Raw genomic sequence first — 24,961 nt, forward strand, 5'->3', positions numbered from 1 at the left:
GATTTATACACTTTAAACTGATGTCATATTGATTTTTGGTCTTTGGTAGATTCAGATCCCATTAGAATTTCAAATTCAGTTATAGACCACAATTTTTGCATTTTTTAAAACTCAGGAGCATGTGTTAACCCATAAAGCGGTATCTGTCTTTGTGTTGTACAATTATATAATACAAATACTGTACAATATCAAGGTACATTAACACGACATCTCAGAAGTAAATACTGTACTTTTACTCCACTGCATTTGACTGACAGTTAAGATAAGATAACATAAGAGTTTATTGATCTCTCACCAGAGAAATTCATTTGATACAGCAGCTTAGAGCAGTGATTGAGTAATAGATTTAAAAATGAAACAAGACAAAATAGAAATACAAAGAAGAGTAATAGAAAAATAAAGTAAAATACCACTATATACTGTATACACTGTTCACATTCCACATACAAAATGTGCCCAAGAAAGAGTTTCCAGAACAGCAACATCTGGAAATCACTAGTTCCTTCTTCACACCCTTCCTGTCCAGCGACAGTGTTCAGTTGGTATTGTATATACAAATTTGATCATTTTGAATTTATTTTAATTTTTTTTGTCCTGTTATGGGTGGAGAAATAATCCTACTTCTTGAATTGTCACACCACTGAAAACGGTTGTTTTCGTGAGCTCATGATGAGTGGTTCTCACAGGACAGTGATGCTGCAGACAGAAAATGGGTATATGTACAAACACAGAATATGATGCATTGTTGTAGATTAAACTCCCCAACAGTATATTAAGTGGTTTTAAATTTAGAGCAGCCTTACACAACCACAGCAGTAACATGCGTCATGCACATTAAAGGTGCACTATGTAGTTTTGGGGAAGAAATTTTAATCGGAAGAGAAAGATCTTCATCGACTGATTTTTTTTAATGGCTAAACAAACGAAATAAACTCTCTTCATTTCCATGACTGAATAAACACACTGACCTTAAAGGACAACACAGTTTCATCAGTTTCATTATATTTGGCGGACCCTGCCGCCTTTCTAGCTTCAAACAGTGTTCTGGGGACTTTATTTTCCTCTGAGAACAGCTTGTTTATTCACTTATGGAAAAAATAAATATTTCTGAGTTTGTATTATTGCCTCAGAAATATTGTAAATATTGAAATTCTGAGTTTGAATTTGAGTTTGAAAGACTACATAGACTACAACGTAGAGGTAACCTGATACTGACATATACTTACTTAAGATATTGAGTGCAGAAGTTTTACTTGTCGTGGAGTACTTTCACAGTGTGGTACTTTTAATAAAGTATCTGAATACTCTCCCACCACTGCTTGAAAGAGAAATAACACTGGAGTTCCTTTGAGCTGCTGCTGTAGATGGAGCATTGTCTAAAACAAACATGGCCCTGTATTATACGTGGCTGTTCTGATGTGTGAAATATCACCAACTTTATTTATTGCTTACAAACTGTATACTTCATATATTTTTTTTAGCAATGGGAGAGGTGTATCTTATGTTTTTAATATTCTTTATAAAGATCATAACCTGTAGTATAAAGTTAACTGCACTGTCCTCAGAGAAGTGTTAACATAAAAAACAATCCCAGCAGATTAAATGAGAGGTCGAGGGTGTTGTGTGACTGCTTTAAACTGCACATCAATGCATGAAAAGTGACATATTGTTCAGACAGTTTGTGTCCAAGTAGAAGGCCTCATCACACAGTGAATAGACCTGTTTGTGGTGTACGTGGATCATGTTTCATGCACCAGCTCTGTCAAAGGTGAGCTGAAGCTCCAGTCTTGGCAGTCGGATGACGTGGCTGAAGGTTGCGGACGATGCGCCGACACAGTTGCTTTAATCACCGTTTGATCCATCGCTTTCAACGCTGATTGGACTCCGTGAACCACGTGACTCAATTCGGCCAATCCGGCGTGCGTGCGATGGGTTTTCGTGAAGCGCTTACGCCATATGCGTACGAGAGCATCCCTAAAAATTGCCTCTGTCATACAACCAGGAAGAAGGTGGGATAGCCATACAAAGCTAACATCCCCAATCTTTCTGCATACTTTCTCCGACAATAATGGGATCTTCCAGGTGGAAAGTGGCAGCGGCGGCCTTTCTCGCTATAGTGGGCTCTTTATTACCTGTCGACGCAGATGAACATGAACACACGGTAAGACAGCGTTTTGAGAGGCCGATTGAAAAGGGGGAGCCTTGAAAATAATGGACGTTTGTGCTCTGTGTAACCAGCTAGCTGTAGCTGTGACGGCTAGCTTCATACAAGAAAACACAATTACAGACGCGACGGAGTGCATGGCCTGGACTGTTGTGTTATTTATCGATGCTCGGTGAGCTAATAAACAGATAGACATTGAATTGTGTAGCTAACTTGTCACCACTTATCGGCCTAAGTGCTTACGGCTAACGCTTGCTTGCTAGCTTGTTAGCACGTCTTGCACACTGGTCTTCACAAGCTTTCCTTGAGCACCGGCGGAAACTGCGCTCAAGTTAGACTAGCTAGCGTTAGTTAGTTGGTCAACAAAATCAAAACTACTCGCACAATGAACGTGTAAAGCTGCTAACCCCGAAGCAATCATTACAAACACATTTTCTACGAAGTGACGATGAGTGTTTTTATCAGGCAGCGTTACATTATGCCGAAACACCGGTTTAACGTCAGGGCCTCTCGGTATTTCTGCTCCCAGACGCCTTAATTACAACTGGTTGACAAGTTAATAAGAGCGATGGTCGTGTCTTTTTCACACAAGCCGACTGTTCCGTGCGTGGGGACTGTCAGGTTGTTGGAAACAGATGTGGAACTGAAGCAAACATGGCTAACATACACCACTTTTTTATAGTTTTTCACTGACGCAGTGATAAGTGTGTTACATTTTCATGCGTTTGCATGAATTTGGATGCAAATCTCACTTTTCTTTTTGCTGATCGGTTTCAGGGGAAACGTATGATGATAACGATACATTACACAAGTCATCTTTGTGTACAAGTGTACTATGAAAATCAAATATATCGACCTGTTGTTATGAATGTGTGGGGGGACATGCAATGAAAGTTATTTATGAGTCACTGCAATTGATACCTGGGATATCAAACCAGTAGGGCTTGCAGAACCTGTGATGCATTCACGGACCTCACAGTAACAGAACTTGTTTTTTCCTTTGCAGTACACAGATAAGGAGGAGGTAGTTTTATGGATGAACACAGTGGGGCCTTACCACAACCGACAGGAGACATACAAGTATTTCTCTTTGCCCTTCTGTGCGGGCTCCAAGAAGACCATCAGTCATTACCATGAAACACTTGGAGAGGCTCTGCAGGGAGTGGAGCTTGAATTCAGCGGCTTGGACATAAAGTTCAAAGGTATTTTACAGTTGCATCGACTTTCACCTGTTGAGCACATATAAACTGGTGAGAGCACAGAGGTCTGTTATTCCCCCTCCACTGTTTTCCTATATGTAACAAGAACAATGTGGTATTTATGATCCGTGCAGACGAAGTCATGCAGACAACATACTGTGAAATTGACCTGGACAAAGCTAAACGGGATGCCTTTGTCTATGCCATAAAGAATCACTACTGGTACCAAATGTACATAGACGACCTGCCCATCTGGGGTAAGTGATACAAATATATCTTTTAATACATGTCTGTGTTGTGAGTTGTCCTATGATCTGGAGAATTGCTCTAGTATTTTCTGACTCTGTCCGTCTTCCATTCTGTCTCAGTTATGAGTTACTTTTGTGCTTATTTGCTCTTAAGCCTCATACAAAGGTTTGCAGTGACGCTGGCATCTTGTGTGTCAATGTCGTTATCTTGATATCGGAGAAGTCAAACCAGTTCATATTCATAGGTGGGACTGTTCATTCATCCTTGGCCAAACTACTAGGGGTATAACAATATACACAACCGTGTATCAAATGGCTTAGTAAAAGGCACTCGAGTCAGTACGTCTGGCGATTGAAACAATTCAGCATGCTTTCTGATCAGAATCTGTTGAACAGTGCAGCGCTGTGGTTGGTTAGCAGCTATCTTAGGTTTCTGTGAATTGAAATGTTAGTTACTTCAAAATGTAATTGTGATGCACTAATTTCCACACTGTAGAAGATGTATGAATATATGACTTAAGCTTTGTATCAAATAAAGCCTTGAACTTAGTGACATGCCAACATTCTACACTATTAACTAAAGAGAAATTTTTGGATGCCAAATTTAATCATTAAATTCTCCAGCCTTGTTCAATGCTAAGAAGCATATTTGCGAGCCACTGCCATCGCTGACTTCTTGAGGATGTCACTCTAACAAACTATTGGTGTGAACACTCTCATACGTGGTGGTAGTTTGCACAATACTGCCACTCCTTCAGTTGTGTTAGCAGCTGTTGTAGGTGGTGGGTGGGGCACTGACATTTACTAAGACAACTCTCCATGCTGTATGCTTTATACTTGACTTAATTACAATAAATAAATATAGACTTTGACCTCATGTCCGGTTTGCCAACGTGGTAACTGAAGCGGTGTACTTATCATGGCTGAGGCAATGGCATGTTTGGTTTAGGTTATTAGCTCAGAAACAGCACAGCTGTAGGTAATCTCTCACACAACAGCACCACTTAATACAGTTTCTTATATCAGATTCAGCTCACCTGCCCAAGTTTGGTCTATTAGTAAAAACATTGTCCTGCAAAATTAATTTGTTATCCAGAATAATGAAACATTTTTCATAGTTTCATATAGTGTGATACTCCTTAAAGAGGTAAACACCAGTATAGAGCTTCCCATTACTGATTTTGCTTTATTGTGGCCTCACGTCTGCTATAGTACGTGTTTCCACAAGGGATAACAAACACTTCTAAAGTAATATTACATTTGTCATGTAGCCATACAGTGAACACTGAATATAACAGATGAATACAGATGACGCTGTTACAAAGTTAACAAGCAGTGTAGAAAGTGACCTTTAATTGGCATTTATGCTCCCTGATTATTAATGTTATTTAACCATATTATGACCAAACAGTGCAGGCTATTTCCTCATTAGTTATTGTCCTCAACATATAGACATGGTCACAAAGACACATGGTCAAGAAAAAGAGTTTTGATCCCTTCACTCATTTTCTCAGTGCAACACAACCCTCACAGTCAGAGAAACCGTAATGTTCATCTTAAGATCTGTTGAACAACTCACAATAAAAAGAATATATTCAAGTATGTATAATCGTATAATGACCAGGTACAGGTGTGTTGAGAGTTTTTATTTTGTGTGTGTTTGTTAAACAGCCTCCAGTTTAGAATGATAATGGTGTAAACATAAATATTTGGTGTGTGAAAACTGAGTGATAACACAAATTATTGAATATGTTTTATACTGTGAAGTAAAATAAATTTCATGCTGCCAGTTGTAAGTTCCTTTGGAAATGATTACTGAATTTATTTCAGTTGTGAAATTTTGAAGCTACATGCTTGATGAATAATTGAAATAGCAATGTCAAATGTATTTTTGTAATGTTTTTTTAAGGCATAGGCTAATGTATTCATGCTGTGAGCAGATTTATAGGTTATTTATTAGTATTTGAAAGCTCAGTGTTTGCAGCTGTCCATTTTCTTTTAAAGGCATTGTTGGTGAGGCTGATGAAAACGGAGAAGATCATTATCTGTGGACGTACAAGAAACTGGAGATCGGCTTCAATGGCAACAGAATTGTTGATGTAAATCTGACCAGTGAAGGCAAAGTCAGACTTGTGCCGAACACGAGAATCGCAATGTCGTATTCAGTGAGTACTTAATTAATTTCATGGGGCTCAGGTCATGTAAATGTGTTCATTTATAATTAATATAAGAATGTAAATACACCTTTCCTATCACAGGTGAAGTGGAAGAAGTCGGATGTGAAGTTCGAGGACAGATTCGACAAGTACCTCGATCCATCCTTCTTTCAGCACAGGGTGAGTTGAATATTGTGTTTGGTTTTCAGAGACCAGACTGAGAGTGCCGGTGGCCTTTCTGCAACAGCACACATGTGTGTTACCTCTCAGAAGGTACAAGTGAACCCTCGTGCTGTGGTAGCACAGTGTAATTGACCCACCTGGTAACTTTTGGCTGACTCTTTCACTCCTCCTGCCGTGGTGGCAGGAATCCAGCCAGGCATTTTCTAAGAGGAACTTTGGCTGATTCAAGAGTCTGAATTTTGAAATGCAAAAGCCACTACAGCCAGTGGGTAAAAAAAGTTTGTTTCATGCCCTGACTTGTACAGCGAGTCTGAGGCCACTGAGAGCAGGGATTTAAAAAATGGAGTGTTTGTTTCAGCAAGTTTTACTGAAAATGTTTCTACATCACTACATCTTGTTTTATTGAGGGTTTTGATATTTATTATATTCTGTTTTGATGTTATCAATTGAATAACAAGGTTACTTAAAATAACAGTTGATTTTACTCTTTTAGATTCACTGGTTCTCCATCTTCAACTCCTTCATGATGGTCATTTTCCTGGTCGGTCTGGTATCCATGATTCTGATGAGAACACTAAGAAAGGATTACGCCAGATACAGCAAAGAGGAGGAAATGGATGACATGGTACTTTGGTTTTCACACTGCAGTTTGGTCTTGGCACATTGGTATTTCCTGAATATGAGGTTACATTTTTAGGTTTTCCATTTTTGTTTGAGTGAGTTTCAGTGAATGGTAGGTTGTGTCTTTCAGTGGGTCTTTTTTTTCCTGCGTTTGTTTTTGTTTGAACTTGTACTGGACTGTCTATAAAAGTAATAGACCGTGCCAAGATTGTCTGATCCTGTGCACCTGTCAAATAAGCCTGTTTGACAGAATTCAATCTAATTTTGCATTTTGTCACTGTACCATCAGGACAGAGACCTGGGAGATGAGTATGGCTGGAAGCAGGTACACGGTGACGTGTTTCGGCCATCGAGCCATCCACTTATATTCTCCTCGCTCATCGGCTCCGGCTGCCAGATCTTCTCCGTCTCCCTCATCGTCATCATTGTTGCTATGGTTGAGGATCTGTACACAGAGTAAGTAATTGGCAGATATAGTATTTTTGGATCCAGTTCCAAGTTAGTAAAATTGCTAGGTTTGTTTATCTCCACTTGTTTATCTCCACTTGTTTATCTCCATCTTGTATCAAAAACTTTATTCTCCTCTCAAAAAAAAAATGTAGTTCATAGGAAAAACTTTGATTTTGAGCTTAGAATGTAGCTAAAATGTATGATTAGACATGAGTGTTGGGGATGTTAATGATCAATCAATTATTTGTCGACCAGAGATGGGCACAAATGCATCAAGAGTAACTTTTTACTGAAAGCCTTGCAGTAATTTGCTTAGCAAATATACTATATCAAAATAAACTACAAAATACTGTGATGAGAAAATGTATTTAAAACACAAATTTGAGTAATTTCAAATATACAAAAAGTTATTCTATACAAACTGATGTTATGACATTTCAGCCATTTATTAGCCTTAATATGGATTGGACTTTGTTGGAATGAAATTGCCTAAACTTTGCATCCCTGATGAGTGTAGAAAAAACACTATGAGTATGAAATACCAGTCTCAAGGACAAGAAGCCCAGACACTGAGACTTCACAAGGCCTCACACATATCATTTTTCTCTGCAGGAGAGGATCTATGCTGAGCACAGCCATTTTTGTGTACGCTGCCACCTCCCCAGTCAATGGCTACTTTGGGGGCAGCTTGTATGCAAAACAAGGAGGTAATAAAAAATGCTTCACATTCTGTCCTTCCTGGTTATGAAATCTTGGATTGATATTTCCTCTGAAAAAGCAATTCTAAATTTCACACATTATGCTGTTTGATTTGTCTGAATAATACAGGCAGAAGATGGATTAAGCAGATGTTCATTGGGGCCTTTTTGATCCCAGCTATGGTGTGTGGGACGGCCTTCTTCATTAACTTCATCGCTATCTACTACCACGCCTCCAGAGCAATCCCATTTGGCACCATGGTAGGTTTGGCATCTCCCTAAAAACCACAGAGTTATGAAGAACATCTGAGACCACAGCTTGAGTTTATCTATGAGCCTGTGCTCATATGATTATAGAGTAATCAGTGGTGGAGTGTATAGACAGCTGAAGTAATGAGAGTAGCGTAGAAAGTATTTAAACTGTGTCCCACACTGTGTAAATCCTTGAAAATGTATTTCGATATTTCAGGACAGAAGATTATCCTTTGGTTCATCTGAAGAACATTAAAAACAGATCACATCACATTAAACACATTCCACATGACACTGGTTCTCAGAACTAGACGCAGTTTCTAGTCTGTTGAGTTTATTTCTGCATACAGTGCCGATGTTTCCAAACTAAACAGTAATTTAAAAGAAAAGCAATAACACTTTCCACGGAAACTCTTCAGTTAATCACAAACCGCTGTTTGTTGGCCCGACATACCACTCAAGTTTTCTGTATCCGTCTGCACGGCATATGATTAATCATAAGTGTCAAGTAACCATCTTGAAATTAAACCATGTTGTAACTGCATCAAGCAAAGTTGTTTTTCAGCTGATCATAACCATGAGCCTAAAAAAAAATGTGTTCATTATCCATCTAATTTAATGAGCACGACAATTTGTACCTCTAGATTAGGCGATGAGCATTAATTATAAAAATGTATGAATCAAGAGATCCAAAACCTTTTTATTAAATGTCTTCGAGCTGAATGAAACATTCCTGGTCACAGTCAGAGGACACTAGAGATAAATCATGGTGCATCTGAAAACACCTTGATGTCGGCTGTAAACACAGATCACCCAATCCAATATGAATCATTTTTGTGTCCCAAAGGTTGCCGTCTGCTGTATCTGCTTCTTTGTCATCCTGCCACTGAACCTTGTGGGGACAATTCTGGGGAGGAATCTGTCCGGGCAGCCAAACTTCCCCTGCCGAGTGAATGCTGTGCCGCGACCGATCCCAGAGAAGAAATGGTAGGTGTGACCCAACAGAGACGTTTTCTCTGGGTTTACGAGATGTTGAGGAATTTGCCTTGGTGACACTGGAGTCAATTCGAGACAGTTTGTATGTGCACATGTTACAAAAATGTCATTCATAACTAGTGTTGGTGAAGCGTCAAGCTATTTCTCATTGGATGTAGTTAAGCTAGACCATCCCTACATTTTTGTTGAAAGTAGCAGGCTACACTAAGAGCTACTTAGAAAAAGAAAGATATCTCACATCAAGAAACATCTACTGTTACGGAATAAAATACAGTAACAAACGTCAAAACAAAACAAATAAATGAGGGTGTCAGGGACTCCGATCTGCTGCGAGAAAATAAAATGTTACAGCAAAATGTTTGGTCGTCCTTAGGGTTGCAACGATATGAGATCACAGACGATAACCATCTCATAAAATATCACAGATCAATGTTATCACGGTATATATTAAATTATTTTTATTATTATTATCAGTTACATTAATCTTTTTAAAGGAATGAAATCAGAAGGTTTTTTTTTTTTAGTTGAACAAAAGGCTTTATGATAATTTCACAAAATAATATGTCCTGACAGAAATAAAGAGTACCACTGCAACCCTTGTTGTGCTGCCACGCTTGTTTGAGGAGAAAAGAGCGTGTTGTGGGAAACTTTCTATGATTTTGAAAAAGTAAGGCCACCCAAAAGCTTCTGGGAAATGTAGTTCAGCTAGTGGTGTCAGTACACTGTTCACAACATACTATTGGTCATAGAGAAAACATATTTCACACATACTGTATAGTAGTACTGGGACAAACAATTACTGTCATTATCAAGTGATCTTTTCTCTTATTCTTTTTTTAAATTCATTTTTAACAACGAAGTCAAAAGGTTAATTAAATTAATAAAATTTAGAATAGACATAAACTTGTCAAAAGTAACCATACATTTAACCAACCAGCATCTAAAATAATGTGCTGGTTTTATTTTACCGGTAATCCAAAAATGTTTAATTAGTAATCACATGAATTAATGAAAAAATGGGGGAAGGTAAACTAATTGGATACATGAGATATGTTAAAGTGTGTTGATGAAGTAAGCAGCTCTGCACTACTGCCAGCGATTAAACATGATAGCATATGGTGTGTTCATGACTGTAGAAGGAAGTGTAATGACTGACGGTTGGGCAGTGAGGAAGTTGTAGTTAATGCATGAAATGAATGCTTAGTGTTGTAGGGCTGGTGTCTGAGTGTTAGACATCAGGTCTGAAGTAGAAAATGGTTTTGCTGTCTGCACAAACTGAATGAAAAATGGCAAAGCAATAAGCTATGAGTGCATTACCATTTACAACCTTCTGCCAAGCACTGTGGCCAGCTGCCAACAGCAAATGGTAGATGTATCTTGAGGCTAATGTCAGACTTTGCTTGAGTTTCCCCACTTGTGTCTACATTTTCCCTTTTCCTTCTCTGAACACAATAAGTCACATATCTTTGCCCTGGAGGAGGAAATTTGATGTGGAACCTTGACAGTGTACAGTCATACTCATGTTGTTTGTTGTGCTCTCAGGTTCATGGAGCCGGCTGTCATCGTCTGCCTCGGAGGAATCCTTCCATTCGGGTCCATTTTCATTGAAATGTAAGTCTGTGCTGTTGTACTGGGGGGTTTCGGTGTGGTGAGAGGATCTTGGCAGTCGGTGACATGTCATCTCTCCTCATTCTTCAGGTACTTCATCTTCACATCTTTTTGGGCCTACAAAATCTACTATGTGTACGGCTTCATGATGCTGGTCCTGGTCATCCTGTGCATTGTGACCGTGTGCGTCACCATCGTGTGTACGTACTTCCTGCTCAACGCTGAGGACTACAGATGGTGAGTATAGTCATGTTTTGCTGTTGTATGACGCTGACTTTTGACTTCTTTTGTGGTGGAATATATATCTCTTTCACAGAGTTTGTACGAAGTCTTGAAAGTTTCGAAAATGCCTAATTTTATCTGTTATTTTTAGGAATATGCTCGACTTCAAATACATTCCTTAAAAAATGCTTATTTTTAACATAATCTGGTGTTTCATCTACACCAGCCATTCCCAAACTTAAAAATGATGTAGCTGAAATTAAAATTTGAAAATCTTCTCAGGCCCACCCAAACTTTAAATCACAACTCTGATCAACACACGGGACAAAGATGAAGTATTTTCCTTTAAAAATAGAGAATTCAACACAGATAAATTGAGAATAACATGTAAAATCACTCCCTTGTTTTATCAGTTCTGATACATTTTTTTTTAATGTTTAATGTTTAAATATTTAATCATAAATATTTCAAACTTAATTACAAAATTGAAAAATTAAAAGCCTTTTATTTATTATTTATTTATTTATTGTAAATTACCTTTTGCAGTCCTACTGTAGTACCTTCATGGCCCACCATAGGGCTGCAACCCACACTGTGGGAATCACTGAACTACACAATCCCTCATGTAAATCTTTTTTATATTGGAAATGAATCGATCCTGTTGACATAATTGTTTGTTGTCTCCCGGCATCAAAATTGGTGAGAATTAAATAGTTATGATCAAAACATACAGTCAAAGTTGATATGAACAGCTGGTAAAATAGACAGTGACAGTATGCACTGACTGCTGTGGGTGTCAAGGAGCTCTGTAGACATTTATATTTCACTACATTTATAGTAACAATTTAAAGGTGATGATAAAGCTTTTTATATTTTAGTCTTAAAACGCTGTTGAGAACCCTGTGTTCAGCATTTCAGAATATTTAGGATGTGCTGTAAACCTTCAGTGAGCTCCTTAAATCTCCAGCTGTTACTTTTATGTTCTGCTTTTTTCTAGGCAATGGACAAGCTTCCTCTCTGCTGCATCCACTGCTGTTTATGTTTACATGTACTCCTTTTACTACTACTTCTTCAAAACTAAGTAAGTCGTCTTACCTCATTTAACACATACCCTCATAAAACACAGTCCCAGTATGGCCAATAAAATGTCATAAAACTCCAATCCATTTCTCACATTTTGTTTTATCCTGTTGTGTTTCAGGATGTACGGTCTGTTCCAGACATCCTTCTACTTTGGCTACATGGCTGTGTTCAGCACTGCCCTAGGAATCATGTGTGGTGAGTCCGCTGTCTAGTCATTTAAATCAAATCTCTATATACAGTATATCATATCTCTGGCTGTTCTGAACTACAGAAACACTTTGGAAAATAATGGTCATTGAATTCAGGTTTTATAAACTCCAAATTTGCAGTAATAAAGACCTGGAGTATACTTCCACAACTTCCTCAGTTAATTAGACTTTTAGTCACAGAGTGAATGTGATCGAATCAATCAATGTGACTAATTGGCTTAAATGCAGAGGTTGGTTTTGGTGCAGTGTAGAACAAGGGCGTTTGATTCTTTTTATCCTAAATCTCGTACCCTATTCAATGTGGTTTGCCTCTACAAGGTGAGACTAAATGCACAAATCTGTGGTAAATGGCTTATTTCAACTTGATTAATACTGCCTGTTTTAGTACGGATGGTTCATTGAGATTTATTCATGAGCATAAACAAGGCTTTGTTCACAGAAAAAATGTTACCAAAGAGTAAAAAGAATTTCACACCTCAGAGTTTCAAGTCCTGCTGCCGGAAATCAGCAGATGGAAACACAACAAATGTTGCAGTGTTAGTAGTCGCAGGGAAAACAAAGAAATTAGAAAATATTGATGCAGATGCAGAAGTAGCGACTGGTTTGACATGTTGTGTTGATATGTTACACAGCAGGTGTTGTTGCACAGGCCGCTCCTCTGGACAGCGACCTTCACACCTCTCAGTAAATTACCGAACATAATGATGATAAAATAAGGAACAGAATATTGATATAGAATCAAGTTTTATTGTCGTAAAATAATGATAAACTATAAGTATATAATGATACATATATAAAATATAATAAATAATGTAAATAAAATGATAGAGGAACAAATCTGTACCTACATGTAGTTGTTGCATGAGGCCTGATGTCTTTTCAGCAGCCTGCACATTTTTCCACTTTAAGCTTTAAGTGCAGTTGAATACTTTTCCTCATCAGCTGCCAGCCCAACTCATTCTTCAGCTTGAAGAGTAATAAGTCAAGGCTGCCACCTTAAAGCCATCTCTAATCTGCAGCTAGCTTCTGAATGGTGCCTTCTGGGTTTGCTGGATATCTGACTGGTTATTTTGTGGAAGCAGGATGTGCTTTATTTGATATAACTTCACCAGTAATCATTTTTTTCCTGTAATGAATTGACCTGAAAAGTAAGAGCAGAGTGTGATTCCTGCAGCTGCTAAGAGAAACTCACAGAACATGTTTATTTGTTCCAGGTGCCGTTGGATACATGGGAACAAGTGCCTTTGTGAGGAAGATCTACACAAATGTGAAAATTGACTAAGAAGCAAAGCAGCAACACAGGGATATTAAAGGATTTGCCTACGTGTATCCTGAAAGACGGCGGGCACAAGTCATTCTTTATTATTTTTCTTTCTTGCAAAGAGATTGTGAGAATCTCACTTTGTACAATGTAGTTTTTCCATTTTCTGAATGAGTTTCAACGCCGCAACTCAAAGAGCAAATGTGCGGAAGAGATATCAAACACACAAGGTTCTGTTTTTATCAGTTGCTTTCAAACAAACGTTGAGGGCAAATGTTTAAGGCTGATATGGCTTCTGTTTTCCAACCCAGTCCCACCTGAGACCAGAGAACATAAATGTTTATCGATGGAATAGTGTAGCTCTCTTCAGTGAAGAGGCCTAAGTGTATTGAAAGCCTTTGTTCTATTGTGTCAGAATATTGGAGAGTTGGGTTTGTGCCCGTGTTTCCGATTTCTATTTTGTATTCTTGAAGTCACTCGTTACTACACCGTACAGTCTGTTCTGATTTACTTCCACTGCAAAAAGATATAAGAAAAAAAAAAGCTGTCATCACTCCAGAATCATTCCCCCATTTTGACGATTAATTCCCTGTTACAGTAGCAATCCATCCAGTTGATGAGAGATTTTAGTCCTGCTGTAGTTTACTGTACAGACGAGAACAGAGGGACTGATGGACGGTTGAGGTACAGTTAGAACTGATTTTTAAATGGATGTTTGATGTGATCCCATTTCCCCGTTCTGTCGGGGTTTTCTTAATGTTTGGGTTTGAATGAAGTCTACTTGTAAAGATAATATATGGCTGGGGGGGAGTGTATATAACCTTAATAATGTACCTTTAGATGTAGATCCCAAATGTATTTTCGTTGTACAGATTTACTACAGGGTGTTTTTTTTAAATGAATCATTCAGTTAAAAACAAAACAAAAAAGGAGATTTTGTTTTGTTTGGGTTTTTTTTGGTGCTTGGGATGGGGCTGGTGGCGCTGTTACATCTTGCCTGAAATTGCATGAAGTTTTCACCAAACCATCTGCTCATCAAATTCCACTTTAGTCAGCGCTGTCAGGTTTTTTTTTGTTGTTTTTTTCCGGATTCAAAATGTAAAAAGGTACATTTTGATGACCAGTAGGCCTACTCTTCTTATTTTGATTTCATATATTATTTAAAGCTTTAAAAGGCTCTACATCTTCTGGTTAAGCCATTTCCCTCATGTTCTTTCTGTTGCCTAACCTGAAACATCATTTGTGAATGTCAGATGGAATGAGGCGATTGCTTTGTTTCCGCAAACATACTGTACAAAGTGAAGTTTATGTACACTTAAAAACTAGATGTTTTCATAACCACACACAGTGCTGCGGAGTGTTTCAAACGCTTTCCCCCCCATTTTGTGTAAATACAGTATGTACCCTACTTGTATGAGAAGTGGCAATGCCTTTTTTTTTCTAATTTCCAGTTCTCCCCCACTGAAGTTGATTTTGGCACCTCATGTTGTGTACCAATGTCTGATTAGACATTTTGAACCTGCATATTAACTTGCTGTAAAAAGAGAAAATAAACATGTTTATGTACAGGGGTTATTAAGTGTGGTCCTGATTTTGAGGGTAAATATTTAACTTAATTATTAGATAAGCCCATACATGTAGATGTGGGTCAAAGGACCATACAGCAGTACAGTTCAATGTCTGTTTTATGCAGAGTTTCAAGGGGAAGGTGAGGTTAAATCAAGTTAATCAGACAGGAAAATTACAGCCATGAACAAAAAAGAAGTTTCAGGTCAGTCAGCCTGAACCTCTGCTCACACCACCATCTGGCACATTAATCAAAGCAAACAGCTGTCATTTATAAAGAATATATTTATTAGAGTATTCAGAAGTGTATGAGTAAATACAACATAAACTGTAAACTAAAAAGTCAAATTATTTTTAGACCTGTCACTGTTTTAGGTGAGAGTTGTGAACTTTGTCTTTTTCAGTTGACTTTTTCAAAGTACTCTTTGGATCCTTCTGGAGTTGGTTTGATCTGAAAAACAAACAGTTACACAAAATGAAAAACTAGTTTCTACTGGGACTGTCCTATAAAACACTGACTACCTAATGCACGTGCGTTTCTTTGGTTTACATATCCTGGACACACACACACATTCTACTGATAGATCACAAACTAAACATTTTAAAAAGGGAGAAAGTGGGTAGGATTAAGTCTGTGACAGAAATAAACAGGAACACTTAAGTTATAGTACTAGATGGACAAAGAAAGATACAGTGTTTGTGTATCAGATGTTGAAAGAACTCACTGTTGGGGACTCGGGGGTCCAGCTGGCCGGACACACCTCGCCGTGCGTCTCAACAAACTGGAACGCCTTCACCAAACGAAGCGTCTCTTCTACACACCGGCCCACCGGCAGGTCGTTCACACTCATGTGCCTCACCACACCGTTTGGATCAATGAGGAACAGACCCCTGGAAGGACATCAATAGCATAACAAATAGTTATCAAGCACCTTCATGAAGTTCAGAAAAATTGTAAAGTTTGCCTCACGGGCAACTGATAAAAGAAATAACTAGAAATATGTAATCATTATATGTACAAAAATAAACAGGAGCAACTCCAGGTTGAATTATGTTCTCAGTGTGCTGCTGCTGGGCCAAAACACTCCAAAATCTACCATCTCACACTATTATATACATATTTAGAGCTTGATCTTCTATTGACACTGTGGGTGTGAGTAATGATGACTACACTGACACTGCATGTTCAACAAATGTCACATATGGCCAATATCTTTATGTTTTACTTAAAGAACATCCGGAGTGGACGCAGGGAGTGAGTTGACAAGGTAAAATTCAATAAAACTCTGGGGATGGGCCTTTGACAAAATGAAACAGTCCTGCAACAACATAATACCACAAAGAAAAATACCAAAAAACCAAAATGTCTGCCTCTAAAACATTAACGTTAAACAGTGGTTAGGTGATGACTCCTTGGGGGGCCTTATCACACCTTCTACAGGTTTGTATTGTCTCTGTGTCTTCACTGTATTTTGAATAGATACTTCCTTAAGAGTTCATAGTTAGCCCACCTTAGTGCAATGCCTGGACCCTCCAGCAGCACCCCGTAGTCTCTGGAGATCTGCTTGTTGAGGTCGGACAGTAGGGGGATGTGGATGTGGCCCAAACCTCCAGTCTGATAAAACACCATGAAACAATACCTGTTAGATTAATGCTGACACAATTACTACTGCCCATACAGTTAATAATAATGCAATTAACAAAGTATATTACTCTGAGTTCAGTCATTTACTAAAGGCTCCTTTACAGCCCACATCAAAGGATGAATGAAAAAACTCTAGTTGAACCTCGCACCTTTTGTCTGAGACTGACTAATTATTAAATGAGGGACAGTACCTTGCGCGGGGTGTTGATCCATGCCAGGTGGGTGAAGTGAGAGTCCACCGACACACCCACCACCTCACAGTTAACGTCGTGGAACTCACTGGCCTTGTCGCTGAATGAGATGATCTCTGTTGGACACACAAAGGTGCTGCAATACGACAAACAGAGAGAGAAATAAAAGCAGCTGTGAGTGAAACATCAGAACACTGATGAGATGAGCACAAAGCAGCAAATGATGGGGACAAACTTCTCCTGCTCATCAGCAGAGGTACCTAAAAGTCTTACCTCGGTGTACATTTAAATCAAAGGTAGGGAAAGCCATCATGTTATTGACTCCATCTTTCATGTGTGTCAGAAATACTTACAAATCCAGCGGATAGAAGAAGAGGACCAGGTATTTGCCCTTGAAATCAGCAAGGCTCATCTCCTTGAACTCCCCATTCAGGACAGCAGTGGCCTTAAAATCTGGAGCAGGTTGAGTGACAGCAGGGGCCCATCTGGAAGTGCCTGATACAGAGAAGTCAAACAACATTTATTCCTTCATACTGTGTTTACTAAGTGACAGTGTACTGAAAACTCTAGATATCTCTATACAATCTCACTTTGTCTTAAGTGAGGATAACATTTATGGAAGATGCCTGTTTGTGCTTCTGCAAACCCTCCTTTTAAACATAAAAACATTCATCCACATGGACAACATGTTCAGTATTCATGTTAAAAAGTCAATAACAGGAGCTATTTACAGAGAAACAGAAATGCATGAAAATGGGGCAAGCAATCCATTTAAAATTCCCTTTTTTAAACAGCCTGACTCAATGTACAGTACCCACACAAATCAACAATATCAATATTTATTGCACAATACTTGTGATGACACAACCATATCATATCAACTACCAATACAAACTATCAAATTTAGTTAGAGAAGGTTTTGTTGGACATGCGAATAGTTTTCTTCTGATCATTCATTGCCCTTAATGTCTATTTCAGCACATTTTATACATGATAGGGCATACAGTTTTCCATTTAAATTACAAAAAAAGTAATAGTGTGATATTATTGTCCAACAACAATGTGAGGATGTCTTTTAAAACACCCCACCACTGAAGAATAAATACTCCATTTCACCAACACTATCCTGGCTTTTGGGACAATCTGCTGAGGGAAATTATTGAACCTTTTCACTAAAACAGTTTTGAGAAAAACATCCAGATCTGCCGATTATTTTCTCATTTAACTGAGGAATCACTTGGTCGATAAATGTCAGAAATGAATGAAAAACACCCATCACAACCTCCCAGAGCCCAGTCCAAAACCCAAAGATATGCAGCATACAGATCAATCGATTATTATGACAGTTGCAGATTAATTTTTTAGTCAATCGTTAATCATTTATGCTCCAGCCATCTTATCAGAATCCAACTGTAAAGTTTTTTGTACACACTGGTAGAGAAACAGGCTCTCTGAAGTGCAGGACCAGTGAGGGCTCTCGCAGCTCCAGATGCTCCATGCTGACAGGCTGCTACTTTCAACCCTCCTGCTGCAACCCTCGCCTGAAAAGAAAAGACAGCAATTCATCATGAATAATCCACTAATAAACTGAAGTTCTATGCTGTTTTGGTAATTCAATTCAATTCAAAAAACTTTATTTGTCCCTGGGGGGGCAATTAAAGGCACATGGAGTAGTTGTACACAGACACAAACAATTCAGCACGTTAAGTACACAGACACAAAACAAGTCAGATAGAATACAATAGACTAAAAAAACTACAAAAAGAGATTTACAGTATTTACATGAGGTGCAAAGTAGCATTGAGGTAAGCACTTCAACTAGCCATGTTTTGTGTCCCCCAACATGAAGCCTGAAATATAGTAAAAATGTGTCAATGCAGTTTTAAAGCTTTGAGAAATAAATCCAAGTTCCAACCAAACAGTTGAACTAGTCCTCCGTGAAGGGAAAACATGTCCTCTGCTAATTTTTGTGATTTCTTTTGCTGCTTCCACTACAGAATCTAAATGGCAGGGTTTGTTCAGAAACAATAATGGATGTTAGATTGTTTAATGAGTTGCAAATGAAGTGGTGGATGATGCAGTTGACAGTTTGAGTCCAACAGGTTCTCCAGGCTGAAAGGGACCACACCCTGTGCCGGAAACATCAACGCCATGCTAAACCTAAATTCGTGTGACTGAGATGTTTAAATCCTATTTTACATATTCAGTATTTGTAGGTAAAACCATTTATAATTTATATGATATAGGAAGAGTATCCTTGAAATGCAATATATTTCAAATTCAACAACACAACATTTCTACAACTACGTTAAACTTTTTTTGGATCCTGTGTTATGAATAATTAATTTGGAAGTAGCTTTGTTATTGTGTTTATTAATCCATGTCCATGACGTGTAGTTTTGGAGTTAGTTGGGAGAGGATGCCCCCTGTGTCATTATGATTGTAGTGCAGAGCTGTAACAGTCTGCAGTTTTGTAATGCAAACATGCACCACCTTCAGGCAAGAAAAGTAACATCTTCTTATTTAAGATGTGTCAAAGAAAATACTCAGACTGATATCAAAGCAGGTGTTTTTCAGCTGCCAGGGGCAAAATGCCCACTGTGACAACACTCTGCTGTTACGAAGAGGACTGAAGCACACTAGATCAAAGTGTCTAGCACTGCACAACATGTTTTCCTGCAGGTCAGATGTTGAGATGTGGTTGTGAGGGAAATACAAAATAATCATACATTTCTGTTGCGTGTTTTCTGCTGAGTAGTTTGTCTAGACACACTAGTGTGCCATCTTCCTACATTTAAATGATAAATCTTGTCAATGCTCATTACTTGTGGACATTTCCTTTGATTTCTACGTTTTCATTTTAAGTTTATCAGTTTACCAACTTTGTGTTTTGAATTGATTTTCACAGCAGACATTTTGTTTCGTCATAGCAGGAAAAGCCCAGGTGTCACTAATAACATTAACAAGTGCTTACTTAACATTAACAAGTGTTACTTTATAGGGAGGATACAACACTGTGCTTTTAGGCTGCTGTTGTGTTTACTTCTATAACATAAACCTGCAGTTTCCCTTACAATAAAAACAAGATGCCTGCACACACTCGAGATCTCAAGTCATTATCTCGAAATAACAACTACCGTTTTCCCGAGATAACGAGATAATTTTCTCGAGATCTCGAGATAACGAAACTTTGTTTTCCCGAGATAACGATATAATTAATTTGAGATCTTGAGAAAACAAAACGATAGTGTAGTATATTAAATCATTGCAGGAAACATCATTCAGTGTAGCAATGTCAGAGGAGCAGGAGCATATCGATCACCGCGTCACATATATTTTCAATCAAGGCCTGACACAGGCTGAAATAGCATTATGCCTTGCTATTACAGATAATATAAACATTAGTCATCACAGTCATCATATCACAGTCATTATCTCGAGATCTCGAATTAATTATATCGTTATCTCGGGAAAACAAAGTTTCGTTATCTCGAGATTTCGGGAAAACAAAGTTTTGTTATCTCGAGATCTCGAGAAAATTACCCCGTTATCTCGGGAAAACAGCAGTTGTTATTTCGAGATAATAACTCGAGATCTCGAGAAAACAAATGAAATTAACTCGTTATCACAGGAAAACGGATGAAATAAATGTATGAATGCATGGCCCTTTAGGGCTTCTGTAAGTGATAATACAAACTCAGAAATATTTATTTTCCATTACTGAATAAACAAGCTGTCCTCAGAGGGAAATAAGGTCCCCATGACACTGTTTGAAGTAAAAAAAAAGTGGCAGGGTCCGCCACATATAAACAAAGTAAAATTGTGTTAAATTGTGTAGTCCTTTAAGGTCAGTTTGTTTATTCAGTTTATTCGATTACAAAAACAAAGAGAGTTTGCTTATTTAGTTTTTTTAGGCATACCTTTTTTTAAAATATAATTTTGGTGGAATAGTGGTGTATGTGAAAAAGGTCTATTGTATGAAATGTTCACAGTGTATCACAAAACACACTCAAAGTCGATGATGAAACATAACATCACAGGATGTTTTACAGTTGCACAATGCATTGATATGATCCATGTTGTTGAGTAACCTACAAAGTGTGCGTATCCTTTTGTTGTTTTCTTAGGAATTAATAAGGAAACTCAAAAATGCTCTGCTAAGTAGCTAGAAAGGATGATATTGGAGTACGCATGTGAACCATGTCGGTCTAAACAGCGGCCGCGGACCAGAGGTTTGTCACCAGCGTCAGTTGGACGTCTGATTCAAATGTGCGACACACACGACATGACAGCGCCTCAGTGCGCAGCTGACTTATTAATCAATACCTGCTATCGACACGAGTTAATTACTGATTAATGAATTCTAAACTGAGGCAAAAGAGCGTCGCGAGAACAGTGAGTGTTGTGCTGGGAGAAGTTGCACTTACAGAGGTCCTGAGCAGTCTTCCAATGGTGGCTGCCATTTTGGATTATGTCAGAGGAGGGCGGTTTGAGCCATTTGAGCTGGTTACTACGTCATTTACACACGTGCTCGACGCAAACTTTTTCACAGAAATATATCAATAAAATAAAATAAAATAACTCACCTGTGTAATATTAGGTTAACTTGATTCTTCAATCATGAGGACATCATCATTAAAAAAGAAAAGACTGTTACAGGTACACAAAAAATGCCCTAATAACAAAAGGAAGCTATCATGCTGCCTTCAGGGTGTGGAGAAATTTCAAAAGTCATGTTTGAGGGTTCATTACTGAGGTCGGAAAAAGCAGTTTAGCAAGAAAATAGTTCCATTACATGCTTTCTAAGCAATGGAAAAATAATATACCGAAAACTAAATCAGCCAAGTCATCTTTAGATGTCTGCATGGTCGTTAAAGAAAGACAATTAATAGATATTGTGTGTGAAATTTTGCGGCAATTTATATCTACAATTAAATGTTTAGCATCAAAGGTAGACACGGCCCTGCTTTATGTTCAATAAACTAAAAGAAAACTACAACATGGACGTGACAGATATATAACATCCGATATTACCGATGTCCCCGAATGTAGCATGAACCCGCCCACAACTGACCACATGGTGGAAGGCGGAAGTAGTTTCTAAATAGTAATTTGACCTCAAAAGCAGGAGCAATACATGCTGGTACAGTGTGTTATGCAGTCTTACTAAGTTATTTAATTTAAAGTAGATGTACTCGTTGTTCTAATGGATCCTAATCTGCTGTATTGGAAAAGCCACGGACAGGTGAGTGTGCACAGCAGTGTTTTAACATGCAGGGCAGCATCAGTGATGAGGAAAGTTACAATGAAACTATGTTTACATCTTTGTTCCTGTGATATATTTTACAAGTGTTGAACTTTAGAGTTCCTCTTTTCCAGTCTTTTTACAGTCGACTAAAGATCTGGGTTGATCTCCTTGATCCGATTTCCCTGCTCTCCTCTGATGTAAGTGGCAGCCACCTCAGTGATCTTATACTGTGAGATGAGTACAACATACCTGATGGTTAACTAGTGATACTGCTCTCCTCAGGCTAATATACAGAAGGCCCGTGCTCTACTTGGAAGTGGAGAGACACAAAATGAAAAGGTCAGATTATGTTAAAGAATATAATATGTACAGTGTTCAGTCAGCTTCATGAACATATTTATTTAAACCTGTTCTGTTTCCTCCTCTAGGATGGACATGCACAGATCCTCTCACTCGTAAGTCGTAGAAAATACAACACTGCAAATAACAACCTCTTAAAGTAAATCAGAATTCACTTGTTTCTCTGTAAAAGCATCCAGCACCGACTGCTTAACCAACACGGCTTGCCTGTTGTGTTTGTTCAAGAATCAGTTTCTAGCTCAATGTGTCCAGATGTTTTATACTATGGCAGCTGTGGTGTCCAGATGCTTTGATTTGAAGGACTTCAGTGTGTTGCCTTTTGTTTAAAGTCTTGATGACTTCTTTGTTTTTACAGTCATCCGTCCATGCTGATTCTGGTGCTGTTCTTCCACTAGTTTTCCGCCCTCCAGGTACAGTCAGATGTTTTCCATCCATTAGTGAAATTGATTTAAAACACTTGATTTGAAAAACAGATGCTGACACCCTCATGTTTGTCATTTCCTTTCAAGCATTTATGCCAGTATCAATGCCTCTGGTACGTGTGTCTAAGTTATATTATGACACTTTGTTCATGATAGTGTTTGTGAATCAAATGTTCATTTATTTCAATCATTTTCCAGGTGGTTGGCAGCTTTTTGCCACATGCCACTGTTGGCCCTGCTGTCTTATGGCAGGTAATAAAGCATATTCATCATATTTCTAAAAACATAGCCCGTCTGGTTATAACACAGTGTACATTAATGATGACACAATGCATTCTTTCAGTTCTTGCTGCAGAGTTACAGTGCTGGGTTCAATTATGCAAACAGGAATTCTTCTACTGAACAGGTAAGGTATATATTAAGATATTGACACCACCACTCAAAATTACTCTGATTTGCTTGACTCCTTGATTAACAAGTCTTTAATGAGTCTGTAGTCATTAAACGTCCTCCCTTTTCTTTCTGCTTCACTTTATCTTCTTTATCTCTCACCGCTAGGGTAGAAAAACGTCTTTGGAGCAGCTTCTGTCGATGGCTGGAACTGTCTCCTTTGCAACATGTGCAGGGGTGCGTGTAACCTGATAATAACGGGTGTTGACTGTTAATGTTGCAAGTAAAAGAAAAAAAGTGACTTCTTCAAACATTTTTTTAAACTTCCTGCATCTGTTTTTTTTTTCAGGCCCTTCCTCAAATTTTTATTTCTCGACTTGGTATCAGAAGCGCACCAATTCAAAATTTCTTAAGGACGATATTACCACTCCCACTCTCAGGTAAGTTCTTTATCCCTGAAACTAAATTACTGTAGCATAATATGGTGTCATAAGATAGACATAAAATTGTACATCATTATCTTACTTTCCTTGATTTAATATGAAGTCAGCTGGTGTGGATCCACTAACAACAGGTAGGACTTTTGACACTAACATGTTGCATGTTGTGTTGTTCTTTCCAGCTGCTCTGGCCTTCTTCAACGTGTATGCTGTCAGAAGTGAGGAGTACGTAACCGGGATCCAAGTGTTTGACTCCAATGGAAATCCTGTCGGCCTCTCTAAAGCAGCAGGAGAAAAGGTGGAAAACAAAGGAGCAAATAGACAAAAATAAGTCTTATTGAAAACTTTCAGTGTTTAATATTTTTTCATTTTTGTTCAGGCTGTGATGGAGACTGCATTGTCAAGAGCGGCACTATTTGGTGCAACCGCTGTTGTCCCTAATCTCTTGGTTTTGCTCTTCCAGAGGTCAGTCACTTTTATATGTAGCTCTGTTTTGTAGACAAAATGGCACCTGTTGGACCTAATACCACATCAATCTCTCCTTCACAGCTCAAGACTTTTGCAGAGGTACTCTCGGCTGGTCACTCCTCTCCGTCACATGAGTACTGTGTTTGTTATGGGCTTGATGATACCTGTCTCATTCAGTCTCTTTCCACAACTGGGAACGGTAAGGTTCATGTTCCTCCAGTGCTGTAATGTTTTCCTTTGGAAGAAATCAGCGGACATTTATACATTTTTTTTCTTTTACAGATAAAGAGGAAAAATACAGAGAAGGAGCTGAAGGCTGCAGCACACGACGGACAGTTATACTACCATAGAGGACTCTGAGGAGCGTTTTTTCATAGCAGATTCAAAATCAACCAAAATACATACTGCCATCAATGAGCAGCATAACAATGTCTTCTTTAAAAGGTGCAATATGTAAGAATTTTAGTTTAAAACATTAAAAAAATAACTAAAGTTATAAGACATTTATGTATTGTGTTGCAGAGATATCTACTTAAGTTAGCATGCTAACCAGCTACCCTGCAGTTGCTTTGTACCTTAAGATGTGATAGTTTGATACGAAACATCAGCAACACTCCCTCGGCCCCTTCCGAGCTCCCAGCCCGACATCGGATTACTAACTGTACCGGTAACTGGGCTAACTAGCTTATGGAAGCTACAGTTAGCAGCAGTTCGCAGCTACTCTGGTGATTCGCTGCCTCTGATGTGTTTGAATTCGACACATGGCCAATTCTGACATAGTGCACCTTTAACATAATGCGTCTGAAAATGTCCGCTGCGCCTTTTCTCCCTGTTTTCATGTAAAAAAAAAAAGTTTTGAATATTAAAACAATAAAACAAGC

The 24,961-nt window shown here is 38.4% G+C and overlaps 3 protein-coding genes across 3 annotated transcripts; 2 read left to right on the forward strand and 1 right to left on the reverse strand.

Annotated features, from left to right (window-relative positions):
• The first annotated feature begins 1,970 nt into the window (after nt 1–1,970).
• tm9sf3 (transmembrane 9 superfamily member 3) lies at nt 1,971–14,921 on the forward strand. Its single transcript, XM_073481395.1, has 15 exons — nt 1,971–2,161; nt 3,171–3,366; nt 3,498–3,620; nt 5,616–5,776; nt 5,870–5,947; nt 6,444–6,575; nt 6,861–7,027; nt 7,634–7,728; nt 7,850–7,980; nt 8,819–8,958; nt 10,510–10,578; nt 10,666–10,812; nt 11,795–11,878; nt 11,999–12,075; nt 13,304–14,921. The coding sequence occupies exons 1-15, from the start codon at nt 2,069–2,071 to the stop codon at nt 13,369–13,371; spliced, it is 1,761 nt and encodes a 586-aa protein (XP_073337496.1). The 5' UTR covers nt 1,971–2,068; the 3' UTR covers nt 13,372–14,921.
• Nucleotides 14,922–15,183: 262 nt separating this feature from the next.
• Nucleotides 15,184–21,255, reverse strand: prdx3 (peroxiredoxin 3). Its single transcript, XM_073481396.1, has 7 exons — nt 21,180–21,255; nt 18,185–18,293; nt 17,106–17,247; nt 16,753–16,888; nt 16,428–16,531; nt 15,642–15,807; nt 15,184–15,367 (listed from the first exon to the last, which is right to left on the reverse strand). The coding sequence occupies exons 1-7, from the start codon at nt 21,213–21,215 to the stop codon at nt 15,317–15,319; spliced, it is 744 nt and encodes a 247-aa protein (XP_073337497.1). The 5' UTR covers nt 21,216–21,255; the 3' UTR covers nt 15,184–15,316.
• A 596-nt stretch (nt 21,256–21,851) lies between these two features.
• On the forward strand, nt 21,852–24,950 carry sfxn4 (sideroflexin 4). Its single transcript, XM_073482444.1, has 14 exons — nt 21,852–21,997; nt 22,132–22,197; nt 22,283–22,339; nt 22,429–22,455; nt 22,716–22,770; nt 22,870–22,895; nt 22,981–23,034; nt 23,126–23,188; nt 23,341–23,409; nt 23,522–23,612; nt 23,795–23,910; nt 23,992–24,077; nt 24,162–24,279; nt 24,363–24,950. The coding sequence occupies exons 1-14, from the start codon at nt 21,959–21,961 to the stop codon at nt 24,438–24,440; spliced, it is 945 nt and encodes a 314-aa protein (XP_073338545.1). The 5' UTR covers nt 21,852–21,958; the 3' UTR covers nt 24,441–24,950.
• The last annotated feature ends 11 nt before the right edge of the window (nt 24,951–24,961 follow it).

This window comes from Pagrus major, chromosome 15 (genome assembly GCF_040436345.1).
Source record: "Pagrus major chromosome 15, Pma_NU_1.0".
Classification (NCBI taxonomy): Eukaryota; Metazoa; Chordata; class Actinopteri; order Spariformes; family Sparidae; genus Pagrus; species Pagrus major.

Coding starts and splice junctions, on each gene's coding strand:
- tm9sf3 (XM_073481395.1), top strand. CDS start 2,069: ATGGGATCTTCCAGGTGGAAAGTGGCAGCGGCGGCCTTTCTCGCTATA. Junction 3,367..3,497: donor CTTGGACATAAAGTTCAAAG/GTATTTTACAGT, acceptor TGATCCGTGCAG/ACGAAGTCATGCAGACAACA. Junction 7,729..7,849: donor CTTGTATGCAAAACAAGGAG/GTAATAAAAAAT, acceptor TGAATAATACAG/GCAGAAGATGGATTAAGCAG.
- prdx3 (XM_073481396.1), bottom strand. CDS start 21,215: ATGGCAGCCACCATTGGAAGACTGCTCAGGACCTCT. Junction 18,294..21,179: donor GAAGACTGCTCAGGACCTCT/GTAAGTGCAACT, acceptor TTTTCTTTTCAG/GCGAGGGTTGCAGCAGGAGG. Junction 16,532..16,752: donor GGATCAACACCCCGCGCAAG/GTACTGTCCCTC, acceptor GTGTTTTATCAG/ACTGGAGGTTTGGGCCACAT.
- sfxn4 (XM_073482444.1), top strand. CDS start 21,959: ATGGATCCTAATCTGCTGTATTGGAAAAGCCACGGACAG. Junction 22,771..22,869: donor ACTAGTTTTCCGCCCTCCAG/GTACAGTCAGAT, acceptor TTTCCTTTCAAG/CATTTATGCCAGTATCAATG. Junction 23,410..23,521: donor CCTTTGCAACATGTGCAGGG/GTGCGTGTAACC, acceptor TTTTTTTTTCAG/GCCCTTCCTCAAATTTTTAT.